This window comes from Ranitomeya imitator, chromosome 1 (assembly GCF_032444005.1).
Source record: "Ranitomeya imitator isolate aRanImi1 chromosome 1, aRanImi1.pri, whole genome shotgun sequence".
NCBI classification, from domain to species: domain Eukaryota; kingdom Metazoa; phylum Chordata; class Amphibia; order Anura; family Dendrobatidae; genus Ranitomeya; species Ranitomeya imitator.
Window position 1 is genome coordinate 807,185,819 of NC_091282.1, and position 24,734 is coordinate 807,210,552.

The 24,734-nt window shown below is 46.9% G+C and overlaps 1 protein-coding gene across 2 annotated transcripts in view; it reads left to right on the forward strand.

Annotated features, from left to right (window-relative positions):
- GAK (cyclin G associated kinase) overlaps window positions 1–24,734 on the forward strand; it is a 189,180-nt gene that overhangs the window by 17,306 nt on the left and 147,140 nt on the right. For both annotated transcript variants that reach the window (XM_069739054.1, XM_069739064.1), the window contains exons 4-5: window positions 5,838–5,952; window positions 6,106–6,248. In XM_069739054.1, coding sequence (XP_069595155.1) covers window positions 5,838–5,952; window positions 6,106–6,248 — 258 coding nt within the window. The remainder of the gene's footprint in view (window positions 1–5,837; window positions 5,953–6,105; window positions 6,249–24,734) is intronic.

The window sequence follows — 24,734 nt, forward strand, 5'->3', positions numbered from 1 at the left end:
CAGGTGAAGTGTACTTACTATAAAAAAGAATAACAGACCTCTGCATTCTCTATAGATGGGAAAACTTGCAAAATCGGCAGTATATTAAATACTTATCTTCTCCAGTGCATGAGAGAAAAGTGGTCCATTTTACACAGATATCCAAATAGACACGGATGCCTGCTTGTAGTCCTAGGTGTGTGTGTAAATTTACCTATACATTTATATTAAAGGTACCGTCACATTTAGCGACACTGCAGAGATCCAGACAACGATCCCAATCGCTGCAGCGTCGCTGTTTGGTCGCTGGAGAGCTGTCACACAGACAGCTCTCCAGCGACCAACGATCCCGAAGTCCCCGGGTAACCAGGGTAAACATCGGGTTACTAAGCGCAGGGCCGTGCTTAGTAACCCGATGTTTACCCTGGTTACCATTGTAAAAGTAAAAAAAAAAACCAAACACTACATACTTACATTCCGGTGTCTGGTCACGTCCCTCGCCTTCAGCTTCCCGCACTGACTGAGCGCCGGCCGTAAAGCACAGTGGTGACGTCACCGCTGTGCTCTGCTTTACGGCTGGCCGGCGCTCAGTCAGTGCGGGAAGCTGAAGGCGAGGGACGTGACCAGACACCGGAATGTAAGTATGTAGTGTTTGTTTTTTTTTTTACTTTTACAATAGTAACCAGGGTAAACATCGGGTTACTAAGCGCAGCCCTGCGCTTAGTAACCCGATGTTTGCCCTGGTTACCAGTGAAGACATCGCTGGATCGGTGTCACACACGCCGATTCAGCGATGTCTGCGGGAGATCCAGCGACGAAATAAAGGGGCCTGATCGTTGGTCGCTGTCACACATAACGATTTCGTTAACGATACCTTAAGTGTAACTCCTAACAGGGTGAGATAACTTAATTATTGTGCTCCTTGTTGTGTGTCACGCTGTGAACTTATATGCAAGTTTGATAAGATCTATGACCTGGATTGGTAAATTATATTGATTCAGACTACAGGACACAGTTTTCTATAAGCTGCTCTCCAGTATTTAACGGCAGAAAGCAGGAATACACATGTCCTATTCATTAAAACCTCCCTGGAGAGCTATAAAGAAGTGGATTGGTCAGAATCGCTACTCTTCATGGCCTAGGGTAGAATAGGAAAGTAGTTAGTGTTCCTGTGCAGTGTCGATTATACACATATAGCTGTACCGCATGGATGTAGTCAATTATGTACACTTACATTTACACAATACGGGTGTGGTGGTCTAGTGGGCGCTGCCTCGCTCAATACACTTACATTGAGAGTGGCCGTGCCCACTGCCCGGGAGTAGGCAGATCACATACATCACCCCCGTTCCCCCTGCCGTATGGTTACAGGGATAAGGAATTGGAAGCTACACCCCAATTGTATAGCAGCCAAAAATGAACGATCAAATCTTTTCTGCAAAATTTCTGTAAATTTACTTTTGACTAATAACTTTTTCCCACAAATGTTGCAGAATAACATAGGTGCAGCACAATATGGGAATAATCCCTTAACAAGTACATGTATGGCCTATAAAGAGGGTGTGCCATAAATGTATAGTAGATGTGAATCCCACCAATGAGACCGGCATCTATCTCTATAGGGGGTCTTGATGTGCTCTGCTGTCAGAGGAGAGGTGTTTGGCGTTCCTATTCCTTTTTTGTAGGAGTTCTGGTCGCCTCTCCATTGACAGCAGGTTCCGTTTACTATACGCTTATGGCTAGAGATGGAAGAATTGAATTGCAGGACTTGGGTCCATCGGCCAGGTCAGCAATCTGAATTTCTTAAGGCCGTTGTCACACTTGCAACTGCAATGCAAGAAACTCGCGTATCAATACCCGGCACTGCCGCCAACACTCGGGACCGGAGCGTGCGGCATCATGTATTTCTATGCAGCTCAACGCTCTGAACCGCCGAAGGGCGGAAGTTACTGAAACCTATTGCGTCTACTGCTTGTCACATCCTTAAAGCCCTATACAAATACCGTGCATGTGAAAATGGTAATAGCAGCCAAACAAAGTATTAACCCCTTGGTGTCCATAGCCAGTTTTTGCAAGACCATTTTTTCCCCTATTTTTCTATTGTCACGTCGTTCCAAGAGCCATAACGTTTGTTTTTTAGGTGGCATACTCATATACAGGCTTATTTGTTTCAGGACGAAGTGTAGTTCTCAGTGCCACCATTTCGGAATACATGTAAATTATTCACAACTTTTAACTATGGGAAGATTATGAATACGAAAACAGCACTGTTTGCAGTTTAGAATTTCTGCTTTCCCCGGGCTACACAAATAAAGCGCTACCTATATTCCGCCGGTCAGAATAAATAGGACTACGTCAAGTTTACAGTGTATCGTTTTATTACTTTTGTACTGTATACTATTCAATCTTTGTAAAATGTAATGGCCTCTGTGTGGCCATATTCTGAGAGCCAGAAGTTCCACAATTTTGCGTCAGCGTAGCTGTATGAGGGCTTGTGTATTGTTGGAGAAGTTGTAGATTTCATTTGTCCCATTTTGGAGTACATGTGACAGCAATTCTATTTACCGTATTTATTTTTTTTTAATCTTTTAGAGACCAATCCCTTTTGGTGTATTTGGCATTTTACCTTTATTCTGTGATTCAATACGATTGCGGCAATATTACATATTAGTTTTTTTTTGCTACTTTTACACAGCAAATTACTTTTTTAAACAAACATTTTTTTTTATCTGTAGTTTTTACCCTCGCTACTTTTTTGGTACCTTTTTTCTTGTAGTAGGTATGAACAAAAAACATTACATCTGGAATTTTGTTTTTTAACCTTTTTTTTTCCTTTTAATAGCATGCACTATGCAGTATAATTGATATGTTAATGCTGTTCTATGGGTCGATGCAATTAACTTTTTAACATGTTTTGGTACTTTTTTTTCCACGAGTGATCACTTTTTTTTGATCGTCATATTGTAAGAGCTCTAACTTACCGTATATACTCGAGTATAAACCGAGATTTTCAGCCCAAATTTTTGGGCTGAAAGTGTCCCTCTCGGCTTATACTCGAGTCAAGGTGGTCGGCGGGTGAGGGGCTGAGGGCGCTGAGGCATACTTACCTAGTCCCAGCGATCTTGGCGCTGTCCCTGCCGTCTTCTGTGCTGCAGCTTCTTCCTCTCTTCAGCGGTCACGTGGGACCGCTCATGAGAGAAATGAATAAGCGGCTCCACCTCCCATAGGGGTGGAGCCGCCTATTCATTTCTCTAATCAGCGGTAACGGTGACCACTGATAGAGGAAGAAGCTGCGGCACCGAAGACAGCTGTCCGGGAGAAGGAGCCGGACGACGGGACCAGGTAAGTATGTAATATTCACCTGTCCACGTTCCAGCCGCCGGGCGCCGCTCCATCTTCCCAGCGTCTCTGCTCTGACTGTGCAGGTCAGAGGGCGCGATGACGCATATAGTGTGCGCGGCGCCCTCTGCCTGATCAGTCAGAGCAGAGAGACGCCGGCCCTGGACGCCGGAACAAGACGCCGGGAGCTGCAATCAAGAGAGGTGAGTATGTGTGTTTTTTTTTTTTTTTTTTTATTGCAGCAGCAGCGGCGGCACAGATTTATGTGGAGCATCTATGGGGCTATATGAACGGTGCAGAGCACTGTATGGGGCTATATGAATGGTGCAGAGCACTGTATGGGGCTATATGAATGGTGCAGAGCACTGTATGGGGCAATATGAACGGTGCAGAGCACTGTATGGGGCAATATGAACGGTGCAGAGCACTGTATGGGGCAATATGAACGGTGCAGAGCACTGTATGGGGCAATATGAACGGTGCAGAGCACTGTATGGGGCAATATGAACGGTGCAGAGCACTGTATGGGGCAATATGAACGGTGCAGAGCACTGTATGGGGCAATATGAACGGTGCAGAGCACTGTATGGGGCAATATGAACGGTGCAGAGCACTGTATGGGGCAATATGAACGGTGCAGAGCACTGTATGGGGCAATATGAACGGTGCAGAGCACTGTATGGGGCAATATGAACGGTGCAGAGCACTGTATGGGGCAATATGAACGGTGCAGAGCACTGTATGGGGCAATATGAACGGTGCAGAGCACTGTATGGGGCAATATGAACGGTGCAGAGCACTGTATGGGGCAATATGAACGGTGCAGAGCACTGTATGGGGCAATATAAACGGAGCAGAGCACTGTATGGGGCAATATGAACGGTGCAGAGCACTATATTTCACCGGTAAATGCTGCATTTCCAGCCTAGGCTTATACTCGAGTCAATAAGTTTTCCCATTTTTTTGTGGCAAAATTAGCGGGGTCGGCTTACACTCGAGTATATACGGTACTCATTTTTCTGTTTATAGAACTGTATTTCTGTATATTTTTTGTGGAACAAGCTGTTGTTTTTATTGGTGCCATTTTGTAATAGATAAGATTTTTAGATCACTTTTTTTTATTTATTTTTAGCCAAGATTAACAAAAATTACATATATGGCTTAGTTTTTCTTTTTCTTTTTTTTTTAAATTTTATATTCTACGGCCTTTTGATACAAAATGTGACTTTTTGCAAGGTCTTTTATTTAAATTTTATATACCGTATATACTTGAGTATAAGCCGACCCCCCCCCTAATTTTGCCACAAATAACTGGGAAAACGTAATGACTCGAGTATAAGCCTAGGGTGGGAAATGCAGCAGCTACCGGTAAATGTCAAAAATAAAAATAGATACCAATAAAAGTAAAATGAATTGAGACATCAGTAGGTTAAGTGTTTTTGAATATCCATATTGAATCAGGAGCCCCATATAATCATAAAGTTTATAATGGCCCCATAAGATGCTCCATACAAAATACGCCCCATATAATGCTCCATACAGTTTATGATGCACAGCATTATAGAATGCTGTATATCTGCCCTGAAAGATGATGGCCGTATCTTATATTGGCCAAAACTGGTACTTTAAAGGGTTATTGCCATCCTTACTGAAGTATTTTGTAATTTATTGTTCATTAACATTTCTTGAGCTATTTTTTGCTTACACCTCGCTGCCTAGAAGACAGACTTCCACGGCTTTCTAGCTTATAAGCAGTGCACTGAAGCTGGCTGGGGTTAAAAGATGACTATGCTCTCCTGCAATATTGGCCAGCTTCACGGCAATCTCAAAAGAAAAGTGCTGCATGTTTGGCCACTGTCACCTAGGTAAGGAGCTGTAAATAAAAGAAAAGTGACTATCTGAAAAACAGCTAAAAAATCGTAATAAGCAGTAAATTGTGAAAGTCCTTATTTTCACAATCTTGATCCAACAACACTCGCCTAAGATGAAAGAATAACCCTTTACTGGTTCATGTGATTTATTTTGAATAGGTTTACACAATTTCATTTTTCACTTTTTTTGGGGGGGAGGTGGGGGAAACATTGTTATAGGTTATCCTTTCCCTTTTTGTTTCATGCAAGTAAAACATTGTATTTTTTTAATATAGTAATTAATTACACTTTTTTTTTTTTAATTTATTTTCCCCTGTATTATCAATTGGTAATGTGTGTGTGTGTGTGTGTGTGTGTGTGTGTGTGAAGCAAATGCATTAAAATACTTACTGGTTGCAATCTCTCCCATGTCCATTGCTGGTTCAGTCCTCTCCTGCATCATGTGCCTGGAACTGACTTGCTGGCTCTCACTGAAGGTCCTTTCCTAATGTAGGTTTGTGAGAGCCTCCTTCTGAACTTCATAGAATTTAAGAATTGATATAGTGACCACATTTCGACATAGAAGATGCTGTGTGATCAACCAGGTCTCATTTTTAGACTATCGAAGACCTTATTTACTACCTTATTTCCTTAAGAAAGTGCACGTAGAAAAAGTTATCTGGCCACCCAAACATCGTCCAGTTCTGCTCAGCCGCATCTATAGGAAAAGAGGAATCTGATACAGGCCAAGGGGAATTCCTGCTGCTTACCGAATTGTGTAAAGGTGAGAGCATTAATATAAACAGTTTTATTCATTTATTATAAAGTAAATTGACAGTATATGCTGAGCTCTCATTTAGAAGTGCTGGTCCTGTGCTGCTGTCTGTGAATTTTGCGTTTTGTTTCACCATTATCTTTTTTTAATTACTTGGCATAGGTCAGCTTGTAGAATTCCTAAATAAGGCTGAAAGTAAAGGCCCTTTGTCATGTGACGCTATATTGAAGATTTTCTTCCAAACTTGTCGAGCAGTCCAGCATATGCATAAGCAGAAACCGCCTATAATCCACAGGGATCTCAAGGTAAATGCAAATCAGATCATTTTTTTGGGATGTGTTCCTTGAGTTATTGTACTGGGCATTGTCATATTTGAAAACCTTCTGTGTTGCTTTTAGTTCCCCATAGCAGAAACTTTGTAAACCTCCACAATTTGCCTAGAATATTTAATCCATGGTCTGTTCTATAATAATGTGGCTGCAGTTAGTTGTGAAAAAGACACCTGCTCTCTGGTAATGAAGAATCCATCCTACTCTGCGGAAACCGCTACTAGAGGACATTTGTTTTCTTTGTATCTGCTATGGAGAAAAAAAAACAAAGCTGTAAAAGGGAGGTAAACAGAAGAAAAGATGTAGTGTCATTTATTTACTTTTTCCATAGCTCATTTTAATTCCATGCAATAATGTGCTGTGGTAGATCGGCTCACTCATCGGTACAAGGAGGTAGACACGGGAACAAAGTGTGACGCTGTAATACTGAGGGTTAATGCAGAATAACACGAACTCCACTAGATGGCAGCAGAGTGGAGAGTGAGCTGAAAATATCCTGCTATGATACAGACCTACAGAAATACAGCGAAGCTACCGCTACGGTGGCAGTGGAATAGCCAGTGAGCCGAGTCGATACCAGAGGGTAACGCGGTACCAGAGGGAAAATCAAGGCGCAGAGTAAGACGAGAGCAAACGGTCAGTAGCAGAAACACCAGAAGGGAGAGACAAAATCAGGTCAGAGCCAAGCAAAAGTCAAATACCGGGGAATCCAAACGCACAATGAAATGAGCAGAGACTAGTAGGTGGAAGGTCAACAGACACTGGTCGGGTCAAATGAACGCAGCAGGACATATCAGGAACTCGCCAGAGCCAGCTAGAACGCCAAAGGCAAGCAATATTATTGGCACTGCACACAGGTTGCTGCACAGAGATATAGCAGACCGGACACAGAAACGAGGCAGGGAAAGTTAACCCCGGACATGACCAGACCGGAAAAGAAGAGACAAGCCAAAGCACGGCCTGGATCATGACCCATAGTCTCTTTAAGAGCTTAGTTTGGTTTATTATAGGCATCATAAACCAAGGTGTAGTAAAACAAACATGGCCATCTGGGCAAAACCGGAAAACAAAGCAAAATGGTAGTACAAAGCACAGTCCTTCTGAGAGCGGGGTTCCTCCTGCTCATCGTTAGCAGAACACACACGGTTCAGGTTGGTTCCAGCACAACCACTTCTCTGGAGTGTTCCTCTTTAGAAACTGAACACCTCCTGCTTCTGGAGGCCAGCTACTTAAGCCCCAGACTACACTCTGGGGTGGAGATAGTAGCCCACAATTCCCAGAAACGCCCTGACCTGCTTTTTGGAGACTGGCTGCGGTCACTTTTGGATTGCCTCCACCTTATCTATTTGCGGCTTTATTTTGCCCCTCCTGACGATGTAGCCCAAGTATTTTGCATTTTCCTTTTCCAGGGCGCACTTTTTTGGGCTTATGGTGAACCCTGCCTTCTTCAGGTCATCCAGTACCACCTGGATCTTTTGCAGGCGACTTCCCCAGTCCGGGCTGAAGATCACAATGTCATCCAGATAAGCAATGGCATACTTTTTGTGAGCGGCTGGGATCTGGTCCATGGCCCTCTGTAAGGTAGCTGGAGCTCCTTGGAGTCCAAACGGCATGTGGGTATACTGAAAGCACCTGGCAGGTGTAGAGAAGGCAGTCTTCTCCTTGGCACTTGGAGACAGGAGAATTTGCCATTACCCCTTTAGGTCCAGGGTAGTGATATATCTTGCTGACTCTAGCCTCTAAATAAGCGCATCAATCCGGGGCATCGGATATGCGTCAAACTTGGATACCTCATTTAGTTTCCTATAATCATTACAGAAGTGCCACTCTCCATCTAGCTTAAGCACAAGGACAACAGGGCTGGACCAGCTGCTCTTTGACTTCTCGATGACTCTCAGGCTTAATCTGCTCACCTCCTTGGAGATCACCTCGCGGCGGGCTTCAGGAAACTGATACAGCTTTTGGTTCACCCTCACATGTGGTTCAGTCAGAATTTTGTGCTCCACAACCTGCGTACATCCTGGTAATTCCATAAACTGGTCCCGTTTCCGCTGAAGCAGCTCACAGCACTGTTGTTTCTGGGCTGGTGACGGTGTGACATCTTCAATCCTGGCTTCAGGATGGGCCCCTGGGCATGTTGCTTCTATCGGATCCCTGTCTCTCCACAGTTTCAGCAGGTTAAAATGATACGCCTGGTACGGCTTTCTTCTCCTTGGTTGGTGGACCTTGTAGTTGACGTCACTCAACTTTTCGAACACCTCATATGTCCCTTGCCAGTTAACCAGGAACTTGCTTTCATCCGTGGGGATCAACACCCGCTTTCCAGTGCTAAACTGTCTGTCTTCCGTCTGATTGTAGACCCTTGCCTGGGTTTCTTGTGCTTGATGGAGGCTCTCCCTCACAATCGACATCACACACGCCATCCTGTCCTGCATCTGTGCCTAATGTTCGCTAACGCTTTAATGGGATGTTACCTCTGCTTCCCAGGTCTCCTTTGCAATGTCTAGAAGTCCCAGAGGGTGCCATCAGTTTAACAGTGAGAACCCCGTAGAGGCCTGTGGGACTACTCTAATAGAGAACAGTAGGTACAGTAATAGGCAATCCCAGTCCCGGCCATCTTTCTCCACGACCTTCTTCAGCATAGACTCTAGGGTCTTGATGAACCTTTCCACAAGGCCGTTCGTTTGTGGATGGTACACAATGTCCTGAGTTGGATAATCTGGAGGGCTTTACATAACTCTCTCTAATTACCTTGGCATGAACAGTGTTCCTTGGTCCTTCAGAATCTCCCTGAGCAGGCCCATCGGGGAGAAAATATGGACTAGCTCTCGGGCTATACTCCTGGCTGAGAATTTCCTCAGTGGTACCGCCTCCGGGTACTTTGTCGCATAGTCAATGATCACCAAGATGTGTAGGCCTCTGGCGGACTTAACTAGGGGTCCTACCAGGTCCATGACAAACCGGTCAAAGGGGACCTCTATAATGGGTAACGGAATAAGGGTACTGCGGAAGTGGGATACGGGAGCAGTTAGCTTACAGGTAGGCAGGATTGGCAGAAATTAGCAATGTCCCTGTGACACCCAGGCTAGTACAACCTCTAAAGGACTCACTCTTGGATTTTATCTATGCCTAGATGTCCCCCAAGACATGAGAATGGGCCAGATCTAGTATCCTACTTCTAGAGTGTCCCAGGACTAATAGCTGCTCTAAGACTTCCCCTCGCTGTTTAGTGACCCGTTAGAGCTAGTCCTCATTGACTACAAAGTACGGGAACCTGGAGTTGGACCCCTGTCTCTTGGAGAACACCATTTGTCACATTTTTTCAAATGCCCCTTTTAGGGTAAGATCCCTCATTTGAGCAGTCCGAAAATGTCCCCCAGAAACCCCAGTTCAGGAATCTTGGTCTCACTGATAACTATCTCGTCACCAGCCAGGACACACATGGGGAATTCCTCCTCCTCCAAACTTTCCACGTGGCGTACCGGCAGCCCTTTCAATGCAGCGGATCCCTGCTCTGTCCAAAGCCCTGCCTGCTTTTGTACACATTAAACACATGCGGAGTCATCGCATTGCATCCTATCCATAGAGCTGTGCTATTTATCTTGTGGAGACTGAGCGCCTGCGCAAGATAAATAGACATGCTGCGATCTATGAAGATGTGCCGCATGTGCGTAAAAGCAGGTTTGCCACCTGCGTTTTTGTACGTATAGTGGATATGGGATTTCATAAAATTCCATCCACTATGCTGTAGCATCTGGATGCTGTGGCTGTACACAGCGTCCAATCCGCAGCAAATATGCCACTTGGAAACATACCCTAACACCACCTGTGGTACACGGAGATAGACACGGGAACCCTGTCTCTTTAATAACTTCCTTGGGTTAATTATAGGCAGCATAAACCAAGGTGTAGTCAAAACAGGAAAACAAAAAAAAACAAAATGGTAGCAGAAAGCACAGTCCTTCTGAGATTGGGAGTCAACCCGCTCACCGTTGGCAGAATACACACAGTTCAGGTTGGTTCCAGCACAACCACTTTTCTGGAGTGGCCATTTAAACCCCAGACCACACCCTGGGGTGGAGATAAGGTGGACAACCTCCCACCCTCTCTCTGGATGTCCACATAAAACCCAGCCTAAAAGAATTGGTTGTTAACCCCTTGCAGCACTTAGCGTGCTGGAGGAAAGTCTCTGGGTTTTACATCACTGACGCCATTAAGCAAAGCAAAACATATCTCCCCTCCAGCCCTTTACCAGTGACTTTGTCAGAGTACTCACAATATTTTTCTTTAGTTCTATCTGGATATAAATTATTAGTTTACAACAGGTCCCCGGCAACTTCTCCCCACCCTTCTCCCAATGACTGACAGCTTTCTCCTTATACTTGTGTGTGTGTGTGTGTGTGTGTAGTATATGGAGAGATCTGTCACTCTCGTAGAGATAAACGAGGTGAAGCCACTAGGGACATGCCCCCAACAAGTCATCTGGAACATAGAATACCTTTTTGAAATTCCACAGTGTATAGACAGCTAGTGTCTCATCAGGACTCTGCTGAAAGGTTCTCTTCACTACTTGCCATACATCTGACTGTGCACATTGTGATAAGGCAGTCCCATCGCAGTGCTGCATCTCTCATGCCACAAACCTCGAAGGCGACCTAAAGAATCTGTTGACGTATAATGGAGCCTCTTGCTTTAAAGGGACTCTCACCCCAAAAATCGTATCTGAGCTAAGCCCACCGGCATCAGGGGCTTATCTACAGCATTCTGTAATGCTGTAGATAAGCCCCCGATGTAACCTGAAAGGTAAGAAAAAGAGGATAGATTATACTTACCCAGGGGCAGTCCCGCTGCGGTCCGGTCAGATGGGCATTGCGATCCGGGTCCAGTGCCTCTTTTCTTCATTCAATGGCGTCCTCCTCTTGTCTTCTTGCAGCGGCTCTGGTGCTGGTGTACTTTGACTACCCTGTTGAGAGCAGAGCAAAGTACTGCAGTGCGCAGGCGCCAGTGCTCTCTGACCTTTCCCAGCGCCTGCGCACTGCAGTACTTTGCTCTGCCCTCAACAGGGCAGACAAAGTAGCCTGCCTCTGTCAGACCGGAGCGCACGAGGAGCGTCTGTAACCGCTTCGATCCGGGGGGCCACCTGAGGGTGAGTATATAACTATTTTTTATTTTAATTCTTTTTTTAAACAGGGATATGATGGCCACATTGTTATAGACTGTGTGAACTGTGCAATATACAACGTGGGCTGCGCAGTATACAACGTGGGCTGCGCAGTATACAACGTGGGCTGCGCAGTATACAACGTGGGCTGCGCAGTATACAACGTGGGCTGCGCAGTATACAACGTGGGCTGCGCAGTATACAACGTGGGCTGTGCTATACACTACGCATACATATTCTAGAATACCCGATGCGTTAGAATCGGGCCACCATCTAGTATATTATATTCACAATATAAGAAAAAAGTGAAGTGAACGGCACCAGAGAAATGCACACTCTCAGGCGTTGGATTCACGTGGAGACTGATTTGCAGCTTGCACGAAATCACAGGTTATTGGTGCTCAGAATATACATAGCAAAAAGCAAAATATTTTATGATGAGAAGAAAATGCGGCACTCACCCTGTTGCTGTGAAGTCGTGATCTTTATTGGACACAAAGAATTTCAATAATTCAAATCCATGTGGACGGCAGGTATACCGGAGGGTGCGGGTAGCGGAGGGTGGACAACGGCCGTTTTGCGCTGAGTGCGCTTCAACGGGTCCAGGACTCGCGCACTCAGAGTGAAACGGTCGTTGTCCACCCTCCGCTCCCCGCACCCTCCGGTATACCTGCCGTCCACATGGATGTGAATTATTGAGATTCTTTGTGTCCAATAAAGATCACGACTTAACAGCAACAGGGTGAGTGCCGCATTTTCTTCTCATATCATATATTATATAGAGTCATTACAAACAGAGTGATCTATTTCAAGTGTTTTATTTCTGTTAATGTTGATGATTATGGCTTACAGTCAATGAAAACCCAAAAGTCATTATCTCAGTAAATTAGAATAATTAACAAAAAAAACACCTGCAAAGACTTCGTAAACCTTTTAAAAAGGTTCTTTAGTCTGTTTCAGTCGGCTCCACAATAAGGGGCAGACTGCTGACTTGACAGATGTCCAGAAGACAGTCATTGACTCACTCCACAAGGAGGGTAAGCCATAAAAGGTCATTGCTAAAGAAGCTGGCTGTTCACACAGTGCTGTATCCAAGAAATATTAATGGAAAGTTGAGTGGAAGGAGAAAGTGTGGTAGAAAAAGGTGCACAAGCAACAGGGAAAACCGCAGCCTTGAAAGGATTGTTAAGAAAGGCCATTCAAAAATTTGGGGGAGATTCACAAAGAGTGGACTGCTGCTGGAGTCATTGCTCCAAGAGCCACCACACACAGACTTATCCAGGACATGGGCTACAAGTGTCTCAGTCCTTGTTTCAAGCCACTCATGACCAATCGACAACTCCAGAAGTGTCTTAGTCTAAGTTCACATTTGCGTTGTGCGCCGCAGCGTCGTCGCCGCAACGCACAACGCAAACAAAAACGCAGCAAAACGCATGCACATGCGGCCCCATGCGGCGCCAATGTTAAAGATAGGGCCGCACGACGCATGCGTTTTTTAAAAGGTCGGCGCCGCACAAAAAATCCAACATGTTGCGTTTGCCGCGCCCAGACAGGTGCGCCCTAACGCCGCATGCGGCGTAAAACGCAACACAACGCATGCACATGCGGCCCCATGCGGCGCCAATGTTAAAGATAGGGCCGCACGGCGCATGCGTTTTGTTGCGGCGGCGACGCTGCGGCGCAAACCGCAAATGTGAACGTACCCTTACCTGGGCCGAGGAGAAAAAGAACTGGACTGTTGCTCAGTGGTCCAAGGTGTTTTCAGATGAAAGTGAATTTTGCATTTCATTTGGAAATCAAGGTCTCAGAGTCTGGAGGAAGAGTGGAGAGGCACACAATCCAAGCTGCTTTGAGGTCTAGCGTGAAGTTTCCACAATCGGTCATGATTTGAGGAGCCATTTCATATTCTGGTGTAGGTCCACTGTGTTTTATCAAGACCAAAGTTAGCGTGGCCGTCTACAAGGAAATTTTAGAGCACTTCATACTTCCCTCTGCCGACAAGCTTTTTGGAGATGCCAAAAGTACCAATACCTGGTTTAAAAACAACAGTATCCCTATGCTTTTTTGGTCAACAAACTCGCCTGACCTAGACCCCATAGAGAATCTATGGGGTATTGTCAAGAGGAAGATAAAAGACACCAGGCCCAAAAATGCGGACAAGCTGAAGGCTGCTATCAAAGCAACCTGGGCTTCCATAACACCTCAGCAGTGCCACATGCTGATCGCCTCCATGCCACGCCACATTGATGCAGTAATTGATGCAGAAGGAGCCCTGACCAAATATTGAGTGCATTTACTGAATATACATTTCAGTAGGTCACAATTTCAGATTTTAACCCCTTTACCCCCAAGGGTGGTTTGCACGTTATGGACCGGGCCAATTTTTACAATTCTGACCACTGTCCCTTTATGAGGTTATAACTCCGAAACGCTTCAACGGATCCTGGTGATTCTGACATTGTTTTCTCGTGACATATTGTACTTCATGATAGTGGTAAAATTTCTTTGATAGTACCTGCGTTTATTTGTGAAAAAAACGGAAATTTGGCGAAAATTTTGAAAATTTCGCAATTTTCAAACTTTGAATTTTTATGCAATTAAATCACAGAGATATGTCACACAAAATACTTAATAAGTAACATTTCCCACATGTCTCCTTTACATCAGCATAATTTTGGAACCAATTTTTTTTTTTGTTAGGGAGTTATAAGGGTTAAAAGTTGACCAGCAATTTCTCATTTTTACAACACCATTTTTTTTTAGGGGCCACGTCTCATTTGAAGTCATTTTGAGGGGTCTATATGATAGAAAATGCCCAAGTGTGACACCATTCTAAAAACTGCACCCCTCAAGGTGCTCAAAACCACATTCAAGAAGTTTATTAACCCTTCAGGTGTTTAATAGGAATTTTTGGAATGTTTAAATAAAAATGAACATTTAACTTTTTTACACAAAAAATTTACTTCAGCTCCAATTTGTTTTCTTTTACCAAGGGTAACAGGAGAAATTGGACCCAAAAAGTTGTTGTCCAATTTGTCCTGAGTACGCTGATACCCCATATGTGGCAGTAAACCACTGTTTGGGCGCATGGGAGAGCTCGGAAGGGAAGGAGCGCTATTTGACTTTTCAATGCAAAATTGACAGGAATTGAGATGGGACGCCATGTTGCGTTTGGAGAGCCACTGATGTGCCTAAACATTGAAACCCCCCACAAGTGACACCATTTTGGAAAGTAGACCCCCTAAGGAACTTATCTGGATGTGTGGTGAGCACTTTGACCCACCAAGTGCTTCACAGAAGTTTATAATGCAGAACCGTAAAAATAAAAAATCATATTTTTTCACAAAAATTATATTTTTGCCCCCAATTTTTTATTTTTCCAAGGGTAAGAGAAGAAATTGGACCTCAAAAGTTGTTGTCCAATTTGTCCCGAGTACGCTGATACCCCATATGTGGCAGTAAACCACTGTTTGGGCGCATGGGAGAGCTTGGAAGGGAAGGAGCGCCGTTTGACTTTTCAATGCAAAATTGACAGGAATTGAGATGGGACGCCATGTTGCGTTTGGAGAGCCACTGATGTGCCTAAACATTGAAACCCCCCACAAGTGACACCATTTTGGAAAGTAGACCCCCTAAGGAACTTATCTGGATGTGTGGTGAGCACTTTGACCCACCAAGGGCTTCACAGAAGTTTATAATGCAGAGCCATAAAAATAAAACAAAATTTTTTTCCCACAAAAATTATTTTTTAGCCCCCAGTTTTGTATTTTCCCTAGGGTAACAGGAGAAATTGGACCCCAAAAGTTGTTGTCCAATTTGTCCTGAGTACGCTGATACCCCATATGTGGGGGGGAACCACCGTTTGGGCGCATGGGAGGGTTCGGAAGGGAAGGAGCGCCATTTGGAATGCAGACTTAGATGGAATGGTCTGCAGGCGTCACATTGCGTTTGCAGAGCCCCTAATGTACCTAAACAGTAGAAACCCCCCACAAGTGACACCATTTTGGAAAGTAGACCCCCTAAGGAACTCATCTTGATGTGTTGTGAGAGCTTTGAACCCCCAAGTATTTCACTACAGTTTATAACGCAGAGCCATGCAAATAAAAAATATTTTTTTTTCCACAAAAATTATATTTTAGCCCCCAGTTTTGTATTTTTCCAAGGTTAGCAGGAGAAATTGGACCCTAAATGTTGTTGTCCAATTTGTCCTGAGTACGCTGATACCCGATATGTGGGGGGGAACCACCGTTTGGGCGCATGGGAGGGCTCGGAAGGGAAGGAGCATCATTTGGAATGCAGACTTAGATGGATTGGTCTGCAGGCGTCACATTGCGTTTGCAGAGCCCCTAATGTACCTAAACAGTAGAAACCCCCCACAAGTGACCCCATATTGGAAACTAGACCCCTCAATGAACTTATCTAGATGTGTTGTGAGAACTTTGAACCCCCAAGTGTTTCACTACAGTTTATAACGCAGAGCCGTGAAAATAAAAAATCTTTTTGTTTTCCCACAAAATTATTTTTTAGCCCCCAGTTTTGTATTTTCCCAAGGGTAACAGGAGAAATTGGTCCACAAAAGTTGTTGTCCAATTTGTCCTGAGTACGCTGATACCCCATATGTTGGGGTAAACCCCTGTTTGGGCACACAGGAGAGCTCGGAAGGGAAGGAGCACTGTTTTACTTTTTCAACGCAGAATTGGCTGGAATTGAGATCGGACGCCATGTCATGTTTGGAGAGCCCCTGATGTGCCGAAACAGTGGAAACCCCCCAATTATAACTGAAACCCTAATCTAAACACACCCCTAACCCTAATTCCAACGGTAACCCTAACCACACCTCTAACCCTGACACACCCCTAACCCTAATCCCAACCCTATTCCCAACTGTAAATGTAATCTAAACCCTAACCCTAACTTTAGCCCCAACCCTAACTGTAGCCCCAACCCTAACCCTAGCCCTAACCCTAGCCCTAACCCTAGCCCTAACCCTAGCCCTAACCCTAGCCCTAGCCCTAACCCTAGCCCTAGCCCTAACCCTAGCCCTAACCCTAACCCTAGCCCTAGCCCTAACCCTAGCCCTAACCCTAGCCCTAACCCTAACCCTAGCCCTAGCCCTAGCCCTAACCCTAGCCCTAACCCTAGCCCTAACCCTAGCCCTAATGGGAAAATGGAAATAAATACTTTTTTTTTTATTTTTCCCTAACTAAGGGGGTGATGAAGGGGGGTTTGATTTACTTTTATAGCGAGTTTTTTAGCGGATTTTTATGATTGGCAGCCGTCACACACTGAAAGACCCTTTTTATTGCAAAAAATATTTTTTGCAATACCACATTTTGAGAGCTATAATTTTTCCATATTTTGGTCCACAGAGTCATGTGAGGTCTTGTTTTTTGCGGGACGAGTTGACGTTTTTATTGAAAACATTTTTGGGCATGTGACATTTTTTGATCGCTTTTTATTCCGATTTTTGTGAGGAAGAATGACCAAAAGCCAGCTATTCATGAATTTCTATTGGGGGAGGCGTTTATACCGTTCCGCGTTTGGTAAAATTGATAAATCAGTTTTATTCTTCGGGTCAGTACGATTACAGCGATACCTCATTTATATCATTTTTTTATGGTTTGGTGCTTTTATACGATAAAAACTATTTTACAGAAAAAATAATTATTTTTGCATCGCTTTATTCTCAGGACTATAACTTTTTTATTTTTTTGCTGATGATGCTGTATGGCGGCTCTTTTTTTGCGGGACAATATGACGCTTTCAGCGGTACCATGGTTATTTATATCTGTCCTTCTGATCACGTGTTATTCCACTTTTTGTTCGGCGGTATGATAATAAAGCGTTGTTTTTTGCCTCGTTTTTTTTTTTTTTTTCCTTACGGTGTTTACTGAAGGGGTTAACTAGTGGGACAGTTTTATAGGTCGGGTCGTTACGGACGCGGCGATACTAAATATGTGTACTTATTGTTTTTTTTTTTTTATTTAGATGAAGAAATGTATTTATGGGAATAATATTTTTTTTTTTTTTTCATTATTTTGGAATATTTTTTTTTATTTTTTTTACACATTTGGAAAATTTTTTTTTTTACTTTTTTACTTTGTCCCAGGGGGGGACATCACAGATCAGTGATCTGACAGTTTGCACAGCACTCTGTCAGATCACTGATCTGACATGCAGCGCTGCAGCCTTCACAGTGCCTGCTCTGAGCAGGCTCTGTGAAGCCACCTCCCTCCCTGCAGGACCCGGATCCGCGGCCATCTTGGATCCGGGGCTCGAGCAGGGAGGGAGGTGAGGAGACCCTCGCAGCAACGCGATCACATCGCGTTGCTGCGGGGGGCTCAGGGAAGCCCGCAGGGAGCCCCCTCCCTGCGCGGTGCTTCCCTGCACCGCCGGCACATCGCGATCATCTTTGATCGCGGTGTGCCAGGGGTTAATGTGCCGGGGGCGGTCCGTGACCGCTCCTGGCACATAGTGCCGGGTGTCAGCTGCGATAAGCAGCTGACACCTGGCCGCGATCGGCCGCGCTCCCCCCGTGAGCGCGGCCGATCGGCTATGACGTACTATCCCGTCCAGGGTCAGATAAGCCCAGGGCACCTCGACGGGATAGTACGTCTAAGGTCACAGAGGGGTTAAAATCATTTTTCAAGCTGGTGTTATAAAGTATTCTAATTTACTGACATAATGACTTTTGGGTTTTCGTTCCATAATCATCAACATTAACATAAATAAGCACTCTGTTTGTAATGGCTATAATATGAGTTCTACTATTTGTAATGAAGAACTGAAATTAATTAACTTTTTGATATTGTAATTTAGTTAGAAGCACTTGTATAAGGGGCTTCCACATTACTGGTAGTACAAAGGCCCTGAAAAAGCGAAACGGCTCCTCACCCTCCAAAAGAAATGTAGCAAATTCTCTGCTCCCAAATCCAAATGCCCCTCAGAGCCCCAAAGTGTACCTAAACCACATATAGCATCCACATTTCTGAAGCGATGAGAGCCCGCCTAACTTACGGATCCATGTCTCCAGAAGCACGGGCTGGGCATAACGGAATGGTCACTGCAACGTTCTGGTCACTACGGCGTACTCGTACCTACAATGGCAGTCTGCAATTTTCACTCGCAAAGTTCATTGCTTCTTGTTTCTGGAATATACCCATGGAGTCAAAATCGTCACTACACCTGTAAATATATTCCCAAATGGGTATAGTTTCCAAAATGGGGTCACTTGAGGGGGGTTCTGCTCTTCTAGCAATTAGGGGCTCTGTAAATGGAGTCCTCAACCTGTTCTAGGAATATCTGCGCTTCAGGAGGCAAATAGCGTGGCTAAGTAGTACTGTACAGCCGCATATGGGGTATTGCCACGTTCAGTAGAAATTGTGGGCCAAATTTTGGTGCCGTTTTTACCCACTTCTTGTGTGAAAATGTAAAGTCTGGGGCTAAAACAAAATGTTGGTGGTAAAAATGTAGTTATTTTTTATTCACTACACAAGGGTATTAAATTCTGTGAGGCACATGTGGTGTCAATATGATCACTGCAGCCCTAGATGAATTAATTAGACTGTGTGCAGACGTTCAGGATTTTTCGCTATAAAAACGCTTAAAAAACAGGATTTTTGGTTGCTTACCGTAAAATCTGTTTCTCGGAGCCTTCATTGGGGGACACAGGAACCATGGGTGTATGCTGCTGCCACTAGGAGGCTGACCCTATGCAAATAAAAAAGTTAGCTCCTCCTCTGCAGTGTACACCCCACCGACTGGAAGTAGGATATTCAGTTAGTGAGAAAGCAGTAGGAGAAGCAACGTGTAAAAGAGAAAGAATAATAATATAATAATAATAAACTTTATCTACATAGCGCCAACAAATTCCACGGCGCTCCATAGATTAACAGTTTCAAACACTCAAAGAGTGTTCAAAGAACTCAAACGTAAACGGTAAACAGAGCTGTTCAACCTGGGAGGGTGCTGTGTCCCCCAATGAAGGCTGCGAGAAACAGATTTTACGGTAAGCAACCAAAAATCCTGTTTTCTCTATCGCCTTTCATTGGGGGACACAGGAACCATGGGACGTCCCAAAGCAGTCCCTGGGGTGGGAAAAACAGACTTCCATCAAGTCCGAGGACTCACCACTGCCGCCTGCAGGATCCTTCTGCCCAGGCTGGAGTCCGCCGTAGTTCGGCGAAACGTGTGGATGGAAGACCAGGTAGCCGCTTTGCAAAGTCGTCGGCGAAGGCCCCATGACGTACCGCACTGGAAGCGCCGACTGCCCGGGTAGAGTGAGCCTTTCTCAGGAGGGGGCACTCTTGTTCTTGACCCGGTAAGCTTCCAAAATAGCCGTTCTGATAGAGCGAGCAATAGTCGCCTTGGAAGCCAGCAGACCTCTACGCACGCCATCAGGGATGGCGAAAAGAGAATCCATCTTTCAGAAAGCGGCCGTGTTAGCCAGGGAGATCCTCACTGCCCTGACGAGGCCCAGCCTGTTCAACGATCGCTCCGGAGGATGAGTCGGAGCTGGACAAAAGGAAGGTAGAACGATGTCCTCGTTGAGGTGGAAAGATGAAAACCACCTCGAAAAAAGGAAGGAAGGCGGAGGCCTGGCACCACCTTGTCCTGGTGGAAAATCAAGAAAGGAGGTCGGCAAGAAATGGCCAACTCAAAAACGCGGCAGATCGAAGGGATAGACCTGAGAAAAGCCACCTTCCTAGATAGAACTGACAGGGAAAACTCCCTGAAAGGCTCAAAGGGGAGAACCCCTAAGAACAACCAACACAACCTTTAAACCCCATGAATCCACAGAGGCCCTGTACGGAGGGACCGCGTGGGCTACTACTTGAAGTAAGGTCAACCTGTGGCTGAGAAGATAACGTCTTCTTAAAAGGGAAGAAGAGCGCAGGAACCTCGCCCTTTAGGGAACTGAGAGCAAAGCCCGAATCCAGTCCTGCCTGAAGGAAAACCAAATGGAAGGCAGGGAAAAAGGACATAGGTGAAAAGCGGTTGGACCCGCATCAACGAAAGTAAGCCTTCCAGGTACGATAGTAGATCCTGGAAGAAGACGAAGGCTTCCCAGCCTGGATTATAGAGTGACCCATCTGGGCCGAAAGGCCGGACGCTCTTAGAACTGTGGAGTCCACAGCCACGCCGTTAAACTGAGCGACCAATAATTCGGGTGGCAGAACGGACCCTGAGACAGCAGATCGGGTCCGTTGGGAAGGCACCCGGGGTGTCCGCGAGAAGATTGACGATGTCTGCAAATCAAGACCTCCTGGGCCAATCTGGGACGATCAGAATGACCGGCACCCATCCAGCCTTGATCTTTTTCGACAGCTTGGAAAGCAAGGGAAGGCGTGGGAACCGATAGGGGAGCACGAACTGCGACCAAGGAATGGCCAGAGTGACAACACCACTGCGAGAGGATCACGGGACCCTGGGCCGACCCGAGGGGCCTTCCTGTTCAATCGGGACGCCATGAGGTCCACCACTGGAGTCCCCCATGGAAGAGCAATCCGATAGGAAACCTCCTGAAGGGCCATTCCCCTGCCGCGAGGCCCTCGCGGCCTAAATGTCCACGCCGGGGACATGCACTGCGGAGCTCACCAGGACCGTTGCCTCTGTCCAAAGGAGGATCCGGGAATCTCGGCCGAGGCCAGAGAACGCCAAGTCCACCCCTGGTGGTAGACATGCCACTGGTGTGTCATTGTCTGGATTCGAATTGGCAGGCTGCTGAGAATCCTTACCCAGTGAAGGAAAGACAGAAAGATGATCCTGAACTCGAGGACATTGATCGGCAAAGAGGACTCCTGCGCCGACCAACAACCCTGAAAGAACAGGAGACAAAGCCCCGCGCTTACGCCGAGCGGGCCGGCGTCCGTCGTCACCACCTGCCAGGGAACTGGAAGGAAGGATATGCTGTGAAGGATCCACTCTGGCATAAGAGAAGTGACCTCGGCCACCAGTCGAGGAACCGTTTGACCCAGAAAACCGGATTGGACGATGCAGGGAGAAGACAGACCTGTCCCCTGTGATAGAATAGCCTGCTGAAGAAGTCTTGAATGAAACGGGCGAAGGTAAAATTGCTTCCGATGTTGCAACTAACCTCCTTAGGGCCTTTAAGGCCCATCGGAAAGGAGGGGAGCCGAAAACCCAGGAGCAAGCGAACTTCCTGACAAAGGAGGGATATCCTGTCTTCGGAAAGGAAGACTCTGGTCCGACAAGTGTCGAAGAACATGCCCGGAGATACGAGGCGCTTAACAAGACGGAACTTCTTCCTATTGACGAGCCACCCGCAACGGCTAGAATGTCGGGAAAGATGGATAGACTTTCGGGAGCCTGAAACCGAAATTCCTGAGCCTCCATGGAAGCGATTACTGAACGAGGTAATATCATCCTGAAGTGTCTCCGACGAAACTTCCTGTTCAGCAAATTGAGATCCTCTGTCAGTACAAAAAGATTCGAAGAGAAGCCTGTGAACTGTTGAACCGTTCCTGTTCTGGGACGGGAACGATTACCCCGGATTTAAGGAGGGAAACAATGGCTCTAAAGAAACCCGGGACCAGAGCGGGGTCTCTTGGAGGTTGGGATTCGAAGACAACGATCCCAGGACCGTGAAATTAAGATTTTGTTTCTAGAGGATACAAGTGCCCTGGCCCATGCATCCTCTACTGAGGAGACCCAGACGTCCCTGAGGACCAGAAGACGGTTGCCCAGCCTGAGAAACGGGCTGGGGTCTAGTCGTGGGTCATGCCTAGGTGGAACTTCCAGTCCAGGACCTGGAGAATCCACCTTAGGAGTAGCGGGCACGCCAGGAAAGAGTGAGTCGAAGAATACCTTCTTCTCTTAACGTGCCTGTGGCCTCTGCTGATGCGAAGAGGAATCTGATGCCGCAAAACTTACGAAAAAGGTCGAAAAGACCGAAGTAGCCGCCTAAGGGGAAGTAGGCGAGGTCTGGAGAAGGGGACTGGTGCCGCCAGTGGCGTCCTTAATAATTTGGTCCAGCTTGGAACTGAAAGGACGTGAACCTTTAAAAGGCAGGCTCGTAAGGGACTTCTTTGATGACTCTTGAGCCAAAACGGTGCGACGGCTGGCAACAACATTACTGGGCGCCTATGCGGCAGAAGACGCGACGTCCAGGGACCAAATTATTCCCCGGCGTGAGTAATCTGGGTGGCAAGTTCCGCCAGCCGGCCTGATGGAGCTCCAGCTTGAATGCCCCAATGGAGTTGTTTAGCCCCTCGGATACAGACTTCAAAACCCAAGTGGAAGCCAAAGCCGGGCATTGGGATGATGCGGCAGTTTCGAAAGCCGACTTCACGAAGGATTCCATGATCGTATCGATGGAATCTTTCAGAGCCGCCCCACCGGACAGCGTAAGGACTGTCTTGGTGGCAAGTCTAGCAGCCGACGGATCCACAGGGGGAGAGGTCGTTCTCTAACGCCTCTCATTCTGGTTGGCAATGAGATCCGGAGGAAAGAGACATGAGACTCCAAGACGCTTGTCTCCTTGAGAACGTCTGGTCGAATTCGCTCTTTCTCTGGCCAGACGCTCCTCGAATTCAGGATGAGGAGCAAATACGTTGGGAGGTAGTTTAGGCCGTCTAAACGAAACCGCCTGATCTGCGGGTTTCGTAGAGGAATCTTTGATGTCACAGGTCTGATTGGTCGCTCCAATGAGGCTTTGAACCATATCCCTCATGTTAGCGATTTGGTTCGAATCCGGACCCAAATTATCCTCTGAAGGCGCATCAGAGAAAGCCTCGCTTGACTCCGGGGGGAAAGACCAGGGGGAAGTCGACCACAGAGAAGGACCGTGGGGCGAAATGGACCAAGAAGAGAACTCAGACCGGCGTTCCTGTCTGGATCTTTCGCGGCCTGTATTAGAAGACTTGGACGGAGCTTCTTGCGACCCGCTGGCTACTACGGAAGTCTGCAGGGGCAACCGATCAGGCACGGACACAAGGATCTGGGACACCCGTGTGAGATCCGCTACTGATAGAGACAGAGAGGATGGGGACTTTGCTCTGAGGCGGAGCAGCAGGGGGGGGGTCCTGGGCAGTGAGCATAATGTGGGTTGCTGCAGGCCTGCCTGAGAAAAGATAGGAGGCCGGAAGCGACCTCCCTTAAAATTAGACCGAACGGGTCCGAGGAAAAAAATCAGAAGGGGAGAGTATCAGTCTGCGGTGCAGAGGTACTCACGGCAGACGCTGCGGTGGGCATAAGGTGAACACGCAAAGTGTTAGACTAAGCCAGAAGAGGGAGGACAAAAGCGACTTCCCTTAAGATTAGACATGGCGAAGGAACCCCTGAAGAAGCCAGAAGGTTAGGGGACAGGAAAGCAGAGGAGAGAGTCAGTCTGCATCAGAGCTACTCACAACAGGTGATGGATGGAAAGCTGCACTCCATGATGTTGATGGTCCTTAACGCAGGGGTGCAGGCAGACAGAGCAGACTTCTGGGACACTCTTCTGTCCGGGACCGGCTGCAATGCTGAACCGCAAGGGATGAGGACGCCAGGCTATGCGCTTTGAGGAGCCAGCGCAAGGTGGTCCTGATGCCGAAAACCCCCTCAGGGGCGCAGGAAAAAGTGGGCGGGGCTAACCGCCAGGCCAGGTGCACCAAGATGGCGCCGGGGGCGGAGCTCGCCGATGAAAGCCGGGCGGGAGAAAAGCCCGCCTGAGGGAAAGGAAGTGAGGAGACGCGGCGCCGGAAGTAGGCCCCAGAAGAAGCCGGGGCCTAAATTTGGGGCCGCCGGCCGCCGGGGAGGGACGCGGTCGTCGGGAAAAAACGGTGCGGTGACCTTGCAAATACAGGCGCAGCGCGGCCGCAGGAGAAGGCGGCGCTGTTGCCTGCAAGGCCGCCGTTGCGGGAGAGAAAGTGCGGCCACAAGAAAGCGGCGCGGCTGCCTGCAAGGCAGCCACGCTGTGATAGAAATGAAGTGCGGCTGCAGGAGGAAGCCGGTGCGGCTGCCAGAAAGGGGGCAGCGCCGGGGGAGGAAACGGCGCAGCTGGCTGCACGGCCGCGGCGCCGCGTCAGAACACAGTGCGGCAGGAAAAAGGCAGCGTGGTTACCTATAAGCCAGGCTCAGAGATGCGGCCACCAAAGTAGCGCGGCTGCCACGAGTGGGGCCAATAAGGCACCAACCAGGCCAAGGCAGCCTGGGGAAAAAACTGCGCAGCACTGAACTAGGACTGCTCCAGTGACCACCCCGGATTAGTGGAGGCTCTCAGGCGGAACAGCATCGGGGGGTATGTGGAATACTCACCTAAAATATCCCACGCCGTTCTGACTAACCTCAATCCGGGGAAG